This window comes from Phyllostomus hastatus, unplaced genomic scaffold, assembly GCF_019186645.2.
Source record: "Phyllostomus hastatus isolate PE091 unplaced genomic scaffold, TTU_PhHast_1.1 phas_contig_29, whole genome shotgun sequence".
In the NCBI taxonomy this organism is placed as follows: Eukaryota; Metazoa; Chordata; class Mammalia; order Chiroptera; family Phyllostomidae; genus Phyllostomus; species Phyllostomus hastatus.
The window spans coordinates 39998276-40010755 of record NW_025333835.1 but is presented as its reverse complement, the minus strand read 5'-3'; the positions used below and the strand labels follow the sequence as shown (position 1 = coordinate 40010755).

General features: G+C 44.8%; 1 protein-coding gene across 2 annotated transcripts in view; it reads left to right on the top strand.

The window, feature by feature from the left end:
- Positions 1–9287, top strand: part of ABCC4 (ATP binding cassette subfamily C member 4) — a 208919-nt gene extending 199632 nt beyond the window's left edge. For both annotated transcript variants that reach the window (XM_045838973.1, XM_045838974.1), the window contains one exon: positions 7471–9287. In XM_045838973.1, the coding sequence (XP_045694929.1) occupies positions 7471–7578 (108 nt within the window). In that variant the 3' untranslated portion in view covers positions 7579–9287. The remainder of the gene's footprint in view (positions 1–7470) is intronic.
- Positions 9288–12480: the final 3193 nt, after the last annotated feature.

Sequence of the window (12480 nt, the reverse complement as noted above, 5' to 3'; positions counted from 1 at the left end):
CATTTCGAGGGGACACAGGTCAGCCTGTAACAAAGAGTGAAGGCCTGTCATTCACTCTCTCACCTGACAAAGCACACCTGCACTGAGGAGTGTCCCCTTTGTTCCCAGCGTGTGACAGAGGTGCTGCTTTATCTCTTCCTGACGTTACCAGATGCAACCCCAAAGTTGCAAAACGCCGAGGCCCTAGATTCTAGGCGCCTGGACCAGCCGGAATAGTGAAAGGGCCACTCGCGGAGGAGCCCGATGGGCTGAGAGGTCGCCCAGCGTCTCTGGCCTCAGCGGCCCTGCTTCTTCGCCCTGTCCTCCCAGGACCGGGCCAGAGAAGGCACGCCCGAGTGCTTGGGAGAAGATGGAGCATTTCCCGAATGTAGAGGAAGGCTACCTGTCGATGAGAAAAGTTGGGTCTTTTTTTTAAGGCTGCGCATTGGACTCTGTCCCCTCTGTCATCACGAAAGACGAATCAAAAGTCTTCTAAGTAGCTTTAGAGACTCTAAATGATTGACATTTATGTATAACAATTAGCTTTTTAACCAATAGTGCATTGAATGTTACAAAATCTAAAATCTTTACTTTTTAGTTAGTTTTTAAAAATGTCACCCTGCCACTGTCACCCTCATGGCGCCTGCCCGGAACGGAGCCCTGGCACCAGGGACTGCCCACTGGTGTTTCTCTGCGCATGTGCGGACACTCGGGCTTTGAAGTACAGATGATATGCTGTTCTCTATTTTTTAAAATTTAATATTAGATGTCAGGTTATACCCACGCATATAGTTATCTCATCTTTTCCATGGCTACTTAGTACTGTACGTTGCCAGGTGTAACGCGCACCCACATTTTTGGCCCAAACTTCCAGGGAAAAAAATGTTCCGTTTTAATTTTTTAATTCAATTTTGTATGTACTTATTTACATTTAGATACTCTTTTTGCATATTATAAAGGAATTTTAGCATTTATTTTTGAACATATTATGGTACGAGAAAATGTATGTAACAAATAATTACAAAACACAAGAACAGATACAAGGTATTTCAGGTACTACCCGTGTATAATGCACATCCTCATTTTTCCCTCAAAAATTTGGGCAAAAAAGTGCACACCATACGTGGCAAAATATGGTATTTATGCTTTCTCCCACCCTACTCCCCATTGTTTCCTTCTAATTAACTGTTTAGAGTTTTATGTTTTTTCCCCAAAGAAGGAGCTCTCGGATTTACTTGATTTCGTGTGCTGTCTTACAGTTTATCAGTTCTGTGTTTATCTTTATTCATTCCTTCTTTCTGTGGTTTATTTTATTGTCATTTACTTCTTGAATACATTTGCTTCTGTTTTTTTCTTGTTTGTTAATATAAATATTTCAAGGCTATAAACTGCTCTTTGAATATTGTTCCAGTTATATCTTTTAGGTTCTGGTGTATAGTGCTTTTGTCTTAGTCAAGTTTTTATATAGACATTCTGAAACTTGGTTTTGATTTCCTGTTTGGCCCGAGAATTATTTGAGAAGGTCTCTAAAATTTCCTGGTGCATGGGGGCTTTTATGTTTGTGTTTTATTTTCCTCATCAGTGTTGACTTCCATTGCCTTGTGAGCAAAAAAATGTTGTCTGTCCTATTTCCATTCAGAAACAGTGTGTACAATATTAATACTTTTTGTGTCCTCGCATATAAGCAATTTTTGTGACTATTCTTCAGACATTTAAAAAGAGGAACTACTGTCTGTTTAGGGAAAAGCGTTTAATAACTTTAATTAGATCTACTTAATGCGTGGTTGCCTCTCACGCACCCTCTGCTGGGGACCTGGCCCACAACCCAGGCATGTGCGCTAGACTGGAAATTGAACCAGTGACCCTTTGCCTCGCAGGCTGGTACTCAGTCCACTGGGCCACACCAGCCAGGGCTCACTATGAATTCTATTTTCTGCTTTTTTAAAAAAAAATTCTACTATTTTAAAGTGCCTTTCTTTGATTCATTTAATGTTCCTGGCCCCGAATCCAAGCTGGTTTAAAAGTAAAACTGAGTCCCCTGCTGTCACTTTCTTCCATTTTCCAGGGATGTCTTTAAAGATATCAGACTGTAGATGCACCTTCTGAGAGTGGCATGTAGTTGGGCTTAGTTCTGACGTCGAATCTTAGCCGTTTTTTAAACGGACGAGTTTAGTCCATTTACATTAATTGAGATTACAGGTATGTTCTTTGTTCTGTCATGTTCGTTATACTTTCAGTTTTTAGTGGGGTTTTTTTTAAGCTTTAAATGTGTGACCTGTAATTTTGGGGTTCTTGCATATTGCTCTATATATTTTTTATTCTTTCAGGTCCACTTTATGTCTTTATTATTATTTGACTCCCCTGACAAACCGTGACAATGACACATCTTCCCTCTCTTTGTTTTACCACCAAGTTTTAGTTGTTTGGTTTTCTTCTCTTCGCCTTCAAATCTTTAAAAATACTTGAATCTCTATTGTGTCACTTGTTTTAAATACGAATTTCTCCATGTCTGCGTTGGCTAAACTCTGGGTTGTGACCCATCAGTGGGGCTGTGAGACCCGTTTAGTCAGTGGCGACCAGGGTGCTTTAAGAAACGAAACAGGAAAGAAGGGAATGGGAGAAAAATAACAATGGATCCTTCCTAGTCCCGGTAAATATTTTGTGAAACTCCTTTCAGTATGGATAAGTACAGGTATAGATAGTGAGTTTCTACTGAGTCTCAGTGTAAGGTGAAATGTGGTTAGCTAATATTAAGGTGGCAGTAAAAATAATAAAAGTTGGAAATCAATGTACTTTACCTTCTTAAAGGTAAATTACAGGGTTCATTGGAGTTGGAACCCTTGGCTTAACATATATATATGGAATGTGTGTCTGCTACATTTCTCATTTAAGTTCTCCGGCTGTAAAATTTCCGGGTCATCTTTGCTCCGAGGTCTTCGGCATTGTTCGTTCACGTGGGGAAGTCTGTGGCCCAGTCAGACATAATTTGATCTTTCCCACGATATCAGCGCACTTTTGGTCTCTAGATGCGAGTCTTCTTTTATTTCTGGACGTTTACTTGAATTATATCTTTGAAGTTTTTATTTGATTCTCTTCTGTATCATGTGTATGTTATCTGTCCTTTGTTTTATAAAGCTATTTCCTCCTTGGTCTTGTATTAATTTCCAGTTATTTTGCATGCTTTCTCAATCCTCTCCTCCACGTCTCATTCTGTTCTCCCCTCCCCCGCCCCCTCCCCCCACCCCCCTCCCCCAGCGGTGGCTAATCTCCTTTGTGCTGCCTTCAGGACAACTTTCACTGCTTGGGTGTTTTCCTTTTTCTCTTCCATTTCACCGTTGGCCTCTGTCAGCTCATACTTCACTGTTTCCGTTGCTGTGCCGCGTTCCCCTCTACCGCCAGGTCTCAGCTGTCCACAGACTGGTTCTTCTGCTGTATTTTCTTTGACTGTATTACATATATTTGTCATAATTTTCACTTGTTCAGTAAGTATTCGTCAGTCATGTGCTTGTCGTGGTCCTTTTCCTCACATTTTTTTTTGTATTTTGTAGATCCTGTACTAGTACTTTTGCATTATTATTATAAAAGGTCCTACTATTGACCTTTGAATTAAGTGAGTTTTTCCTAGACCATATGTTTGCAGGAGAGTTGTGGCTAGGGCATTATTTTAGGCTAAAGAGAATTCTCTCTACTCGGCGAGGAAGCTCCTTGTGGTTCAGAAGAAGAATATGCGAGTGTGTGCGCATGTGAGCAAGAGAAACATTGAGAATGTATGTTCTCAATGTTTAGCTGAGCAGGGCCATTTAGCTGGCCCTGCTCCCTAGCTGCGAAGATGGGTGGTTACGGTGCTCATTGCATTTTAGGGTCTCTCCTCTCCTCGGGCCTTACCACTGTGCGGGCTTCAGGGAGAGATGGCGATGCTCTGTGGTTCCTCTCAGACACACCCTTCTTGGGATTTGCCAGCTGGTTGGAGAGCTGTGCTCTCCGTCTATCACCGAGGTGTGCCCCTGTCGGTGCCCTCTCGCTGTCTTGTCGCAGCCCCGTTGGATTCAGCTGCATACGGCAACTCTTCCGAATACTTTGCCATTTGGGATTTCAGGTGACTCCTGATTTCTTCAAAGATGGGCTTTAAAAAAAAATTCACAATATCCTAGCTGTTTAAGGTGGTTTCTGAGAGAGTGTAGAGAGAAAAAATCCATTTTCATTATCTTAAAAGCAAAAGTCCTCTCTAACTCTCCAATACTCTTTAACTTTGATAATACACATGCCAGCATGTGCACCAAAGTCAGCCCTGTTTTAAAGATTAGTTTGAGAGTTACTGGCACTGAACTTGGGCTGTACAGTTCAGGGAGAATGAACTGATTGAGCCAGAATTCCACGTACTGAGTAATGCATTCCTTGTGAATATGATGTTAGCAAAAATGCTCCCTGTTATCCATGCGGGGGAGCTTTATGGTCCTACCACGTTTAATAAGCTCTAATCCCATGATGGTGGTTTTATTGACAACTTACACCTTAAATACCCCATACACCTTCAGCCTATATTAGAGAACTTATAATGAACCAAACCCAAGAGAAGGACGGGAAGAGGGACAAGAAACCGAACACTCACTGGTCTAGCATCCTCTGGCCCCGACCTTGAACTTGTACAGCATTGTCCCCTTTAATCCTCACAGACCACTCTGTGTTGGCGTTGCCCCTTTCTGACAAATGGCAGGAGAGCCTCAGTAACTGCTCAGAGTCACCGGCCGGCCGGGGCTCCGCTGCTTCCGAGGTCTCTCCACGGCCCTCCTGCCTCCCGGGTTTTCACATTCGCTGGGTTGGACGTGCCCCCGCTACAACTGCGGGGGGCTCTGTGGAGACAGTGTCGAAAGATCCACCAAAGGGCCTCCTCCCAGATGCCTGCTGTGTTCTCACCGTGCAAGCGGGGCGAGGCTGCTGCCTTCCGTGGGCTAAGGGGCCACTTCTCCTCTCCGAGCAGCACCATAACCACACCCAGCACTTAACTCGGGGGGGTTTCCAACGCGCAGTCTGTAGCCATTCATTAGTTCCTATGAGGTAAGTCATTGTCTCATTTCCCAGATGAGGCAGCCAGGATGGAGAGAGGTGGAGCGATTTTTCTGGGATCAGCAGCGAGCCCCAGAACAGAGAGCTGAGATCGGCCCCCTCCGCAGGCCTAGCCTGTGCACAAGGGCCCCTCGAGCCTCGTTCAGTCCTGGCGGCTCCCTGCCCGACCCGCACCGCGAGCCGGCCGCCGTCTGCCCCTCTGCTGGCGGGCAGAGGGTCTTATGAAACTTGGCAACAGATGAGAAAAGGAAAGGCCAAATAAAGGTTTTATACACAGGAAGCCCGTTTTCAGTGTTCAGTTTCTAGCACTTCCGGCCATGAAGCTAAGACTATTTTAGTGGACAGTTGCTGATAATGACACACCCTTTATTGAATACATTACATTAAGAGGGTCACGGGGAAAGGAATTAATTGGCTTATTTGAGGAGGACAGTCAAGCAGTAGAAAGTGAAATGACTTTCCACTTATCCTTCGGGCAATCTTTATTTATTTTTATGTATTTATTTTTTTAAACTGAGCACTGGCCAGTGTTACTAAAGAACAATGCTGCAGGATGCCCCCGCCCCCACCCCCGTCTGTCCTGGCGTGCTGCTGATGGCGGCAGGGCCACCTGGGTCGATGACAGCCGTGTGCACACTCTGCAGTGTCGTTGTCCACACGCTGTGCCCGGTTCCGTGGTGACAGACCCCAGGCTTGGCCGGTGTGGCTGGTCCTCTCCCTCCGATGTCCTCACGGCAGGACAGTGGTGGGCGAGGGTGACCCCTCTCGCTCTGTCTGGTCTCATTGCCGTCAGGGTCGGCCTGCGCCCCGGCATGTGCTTTCCGCTTTCCTAACGAGTCGGAGCCTCCAGGTGGTCGACTCTAGTGACTCTCTTGTCTTCTTGGCAGCCACCAACCTCCTGCCTTGGGTCCCCCACCAAGGGCAGCTGCCAAGGTAGCCTGGGAGCGAGAAGGGCCTTCTGGCTGTTTGTAATTTCACCAAGAAATGTGATTTTTTTAGAGTACATAAACTACAACGACACAAAATATGGCTACCTTTAAAACGTGGAGGAGGGAGACGATATACATGAGCCCCCAATAGAAACTTTATTTTTAAATACCTGCTTTTTCGTGGGAGTTACCCTCAGGGTCCACCCGGCAGGGTCCCAGCATTGGGGAAGGATTTCCTGTTTTTCTCTGTAAAGTGACAGCATCTAGTATGTCACACACAGGGATGTTTTGGGAACAGCAAGTATGCCAGCAACAAGAGAACGAGAGGGGACACTCCGTTGGAAGGCGGCTGTCTCAGCGCTTTTCATGTTTGTGCGTGGAGGCCATTGTCCCCGTGATGACTGTGTTGACAGCACCCACGAACGGATTTGCAGCCGGGTTTTCTAAAAGAGACCCCGAATCGTGTGCCGAGGGGACCTGGCTCGTGACACTTGTCAGCCTCAGATAGACGGCACATTTTCTGTTTTAAAGACTCACACAAAACTTTTCACATTCGTCTTTGGGAAAAAAAAAAATTACATTTGAAGGCCTTTTTCACCCAAACACATTTTGAGATAAGGGCTCCCAAGTCGTGACATTATTTCATTTTGTTATGCGCATCTGTCAAGGAACTGAGATACGATACAGCCACTAAAAACTGATGATTGCGGAACAGAGGAACTTGACAGCATTTCATTTCCTTTATGTCCTGATTATACATTTATCAGGAAGCCTGTATCTCTCCCTTGGTTCAGCTAGAAATTGGTAGAATGCAGGAACTCAAAGGCCCGGCAAAGAACCATCCTATTATTCGGTGTCATCTCCCATTTTTAGAGAAGTTGCTTGGTTGAGTCATTGTTAAGGCTTTTGCTTCTCTTTTCATTACCGCGCCCACTGTCCCCAGATCACATTTCTACAGGCCGTGTAACTGCTCTGCCGCACAAATTAAACGCCGGGATATTTCATACATACACGCCGGCGTTTCAATGCTTGTCCATCAGAGTTTTAAAATACAGGGATTACAACCCGATATTAACATCTGAACCCATTGTGCTCATTTTGTGTGTGAAAATGAGAAACCCTTGTGCAGACACTGCATGCGCCGTCCTCTTTGTCACCCCCGTTTTTAATTTATCTCCGGGTTTTGAGTCAGCAAAATGACTCTGCTTATCAATTTAATGTGGCGATAAAACCTATCTGCGGATCGGAACGATCAGAACCCAAGTGGATCTACAGGTTGTCTGGTGTTCAGCCCGGCCCCGGCGAGGGCTTTTAATGGGGCTACTTCCTTTACAGAATGAATGCATCCCTGTATTTTCTTTTTAATTGTGCTTCCATGAGTGATGGGAGTTCGCTCCACAGACAGAAGTGGACACAGAAATGCATTGCCTTAGGAAGAAGGACTTGAAAACTGTAAACGTGTTCTTTTGATGCCTGTCTTTTTCTCCTTTTCTTACAGGTGTACTTCAGAAGGAATTATCCGGATATTACCCAGAACGGCCCTGTGGTTGTGAACGCGTCTAATGGCCAGACCTCAGCCCTCACTATTTTTGAGACAGCCCTGTGATGCCACCACGAGGTCAAGCCTGTTCCGAAGACATTTTTCCAATATTTTTGCACTGTCTGAACTACACTAAACTTTTTTTTTACACTAGCACCAACTACTTGCACATACAAGATGTTAGTTTATTTGGATTTTTCCTCCAACTTCATCCAATGATCTCAAGCTCTATCAAAGTGACTTATTATTTATATTTATATTTATATGTTATAGTATTTTTTTTCGTACCTAAATCAGAAGTGCAGGCCACCAACAACAGCTTTCTACCAGGTTTTGTGCCTTAAGAGACTCAGACCCAAGGCTCATTTTGTGAGGTGCGAGACAACATTGAAAAAGATACTTTTTTTAGCCCCCCCCCCAATTACATATTACTTCCCAGTTCTATCAGGGATTCTGTTTACTTGAAAACTGTGTGACGTCACCACGTTGTCTTACCACTTTCTTCCACGTACCTAGGATCCATTATTTTCCCCCCACAGGCCTCCGGCTCAAAGAGCACAGATAAAACTATAGGAAAAACAAAAAATGTGCTTCGGTATAAGTGGCATTATAGTAGGGAGAGTATATTCTCCCCCGCCTCCCCCCAAAAAATGTATATCATCAATATATAGAAAGGCAGTATTTAATTACATGTTCCGAAAGAAAAGGAAGAGAAAAATAATGCTTTGTCAAGATAGAAGCGCCTGTAGATGATGACGTAACAATGAAGGACCCAAGTGCGGTCACCGTTCATCTTTGAATCTGCGTGACTCGGCCGTGGCCGCCGTGGCGGCGTTAGACGCGGTATGCTGTCGAGAAGAGGCGGAGACGCCAGCGGTAACTCCTGAGTAGGTAGCACTGCCCTCGTCTGGGTTTCTGCCGGCTGCCCTCCAGCTGACTGTAAACCTTGGGATGTAGCCTTCATCCAACTTCCCTCTAACCTGCCTGCACGGGCTGTGCTGCGTTGGCGAGAAAGACGACGAAAATCACTGCAGACCGTGACCGCGATCACACAGTGCCTTCTCAGGACGCATCCAGAAGGCTCCCGTGTGTGTGAGCTGCCCCGGTTACCGGCGTTTCCTTTCGACCACGAGGGGCAGTTTGTTTAGGCCTTTCTGAGTAGCAAATGAGCAATCGCAGCTCGTCCCAGGCCCTTCTGTGCTCTCCCGGAACTGTGTGGCTCTTTCGTTTTTCTTGATGCCGATGGCTCCAGTATCTCGAGGTCAAGTTACTGAAGGTTGGACTGTGATGGTTTGAAGTGCACTCCCATAACCTCTCAGAATAAGGGATAGCCACCCCCAGGTTGCATATATGAATACCTCTGTGCCTTCATAGAGCAGGCTTTTGGACTCTTCAACAGAAACAAATGTTCTGTAGAATCAAGCCTTAACACACACACACACACACACACACACACACACAGAGCTAACTACCAAAATATCTTAAGTGCAGTAGCTGTTGGACATTTTCTATCTAGAAATACCATGGTCAGTGTCTAGTCCAGCAAAGCGGTCAGCTGTTTAACAGTCAAGGTTATTGTTTCAGGAGACTGGGTTGACAGCGATGGTAGCCATGAGGTTTGTTGAAACATGGAAATATTGGAAATGTATGTGTGTTTCGTTTGTGTGTAGAGGTTAAAGGCAGTTAAAAAATGTTCCTATTTGATTTTTACTGTCATCATAAGAGTTTTTAATGAAACAAAATCCAGTTGAAATAAACGACAGTTTTCATCTCCACGTAGAGCTCTGTGCTGCTGTTCTTTGAGGGATTGCCGGCTCGTGTGCCCTTGCCGGGTTGAAGGTCACCGGGTTCTCCTGAGATGCCTGCCGTGACTGACAGGACCTCTTGATGCAGTCATGAGGTGGACCGAGTGTCCTCAGCGGATGGGTGGTTTTCAGGCAGGGTAACGTGGTTGCTATTGGAGCGAACCCAGTTGCACCACGTGCAGGGACAAGGAGAGAGTGTTAGCTTATGCCCTGTGTTTGAACAAGTGTTAGATTGTTGAGGTTTTTGTTTTTTTGAAAGGTGGCTTTGTCCTAGACTAACGAGAATCACCTGTCGCTGGTCCATTTAAAATACTGCAGGGCCGGGTTCTCCAAGTATAGTCCCTGGACCAGCAGCTTTAGTTTCACCCGGGAGCTTGTTAGAAGTACAGGTTCTTGTTTCTCACCCCGTGTCTCCCAAATCATAACCTCTGGGGGTGGGGACCAGTACTCTGTGTCTTCATGAGCCCAAAAGGGGTGATCCTGGTGCAGACTGAAGTCTGGGAACCAGTCCTTAGAACCCGAGGAACTCCTAGCATTCATGAAAACACAGAAAGCCCAGGTAGAGAAGTAGACACAGAGACTTCACAGAAGAGAATATCCAAATGGCCAATAACTGGAAAAGTACTCTTGTCAGTTACCAGGAAAATGTACCTTGAAACCACAATGAGACAGCACCACTAGACACCCACTAGAAGGGCCGAGCATACCAGGCAGGGGCCAAGGGAGCAGTGAGAACTTGCATGCACCACTGCCCCGGAAATGGTCAAGGTCAGGCAGATTCACACAGGACTCAAGCAGACAGAAGAAGATTTGTGGAGCCATCGGGATACCTGACGTGCCTTTATTCCGGGGTGGGGCGATACACACGCTGCAAGCCACCAGTCACACCACGGGAAGTCCCGACTCCCTTGTGTACTAAATGCATACAAAGCTGGCAGGATGCCAAGACGTTATATAACAGAGTTTGGTTTTGTGCGTGGGGGCCATGCTCAAGGTTACATGAATACTGCTAGGTCATAGTCGCCCCAATGTCAGAGGGAGGGAGCCTGATTGACTCCATTTTCCCTGTAACTACTGTGTCTATTAAAATGTGTATTTTGAGAAAATGACTTTGGAAACCAGTTGGATGACATTGACTCAAGCTACACGCCGTGTGATCCATTCATTCTACTCCAAATGCACACGCTTGTGCTCCAAGAGATGTTGTGTTCAAGGATGTTCCTAGAAACGTGATTTCTAATAGCCTCAAACTGGAAATAACCCAAATGCTCATCGACAACAGAAAGAAAACACACTCTCACATAATAGAAACTCCAAAGCAATGAAAGTCATTCAATGACATCAACGACACAGGTGAATCTCAGAAACTTAAGCTGGACCCCAAAGAATGTTTATATTCCATTTATACAAAGCTCAAACATGGTCACGACTGAACTATAGTGTTCAGAGTCAGAATGGTTCTTCACCTTGGGAAGGTGGTAGCAATTCAGGGAAACTAAAGGGGAACTTCTGGGGCGTGTACAGTACTCTGGTGGGGCTGGATGGCAGTTAGAACACTACTGGGCTCTTTGCTTATTTGCTATACTTTCCTGTGGTAGGTTGTACTTCACAATTGAGTTAACTGGAAACAAAGTTCTCTGACTGCTTTTCTTTTAGAATCTTCCTCAAATTCAGAGGCTTAATCATCTAAAAGGGACTCATCTGCATCTGGGAAATAATTTCTGCTTAAGCTAGGAGTCTGTTGAGTTGTCGTGTGGTCCATTGCGAATGGCCTGTCTCGAAGGTCTTGGTGCACGAGGGGTCAGGGCCTCTGTCTTCTCTAACTGATTAATGAAACAAATCACACTTGCTCTCTCCAATCCCAGGATAAGGACCAAAATGAGGAGCAATAAGGATTTTCTAAGTTCTGTTTTTTTAAAGCCACTTTATTGAGGTATGATTAGACATGCAAAGACTGTACATATTTAATGTCTACAACTCGATGAGGTCAGAGGGAAGTGTATACCCATGCAGCCACCACGATCTATCTAATAAACTTGCCCATCACCTCCAAAAGTTTCCTCTTACGCTCTTCTGTCACTTGCATTTGTGTGAATGAGACACAAAATCGAATGCTAAAATGCTTTTGACAGCACCATAAATGGTTGGTGTCTTCTGAAGAAATAGCCTAAACCAATTCAAGGAGGCGGTGAGTTAGACCTACTAAGTGTTGTGACAATGGACGAGTTAACTTATCGACAGGCTACCATGTCCCCATGTAAGCTGATGAAATCTGTGTTTTCCTTTCTGGCGGTCTGGAGAGACCGGAAGCCCCTTTCCTCAAACCTCAACATTTGTTCCGTATCGAATTCTGAAAAGTCAGCGATGTTCAGAATCTGTTGCCGTGAAGTGTGTGAGACTTAGCACCGCATATGTTAAGTCACTTCACATAACCAATTCTGTTTTGGAAGGTGAAGTTCAACATTCACCTTTACCTCAAAAACTGTATGACACTCTGGACCCCACATCTCAAGAGAAAACCTTCCTTGTTGTTCTGTAATGGAGCAGTGTCCCTTCAGGGAAGGGACATGTGAATAATTGAGTAAATGGAATGGAGGGGAAGGAATCTTTTCACTTAGAATGAAGAAAACTGAGAAAGTTCAAATCAAAACAAAAAAAAAGGTCTAAAAGCCACGTTTATAGTCAATGTAGTTTCATTAACAAATGACCTAAAATTGGACGCGTGTCAAAAAAAATTCTGTTCCCAAAGTGTCAGAGTTATGAACTGTATTATCCCACAGGCAGACAGGCTGAAAAATAGTTAGAGGTTTCCTCAAGAAATGTAATAAGTTCATGGGTTAATTTCCACAAAATGTGGTGCCTGTGTTTTAATGGTGCATGTTGCTCTTTATCAAACTGAGGATTTTAAACCGAAAGGTAACCACATTTACACACACACAGTCCTTCTTTCCACTATTTTATATTCGGTTTGCGGCTTTAGAAATAAAGGATGTGTACAAATAATAATGTTCGAGTAAAAATCCTCTGCAATTACTGGACTCTCTCGATACCGGTTGCAGTCTGGTTCTCTGGTATGCAGGCTGAGATGGAGGTTAATGTTCAGGATGTTCATTAGGGAGTACCTTTGGGACTGACACTTTTGAGACGCAGAGGGAAGGAGCAG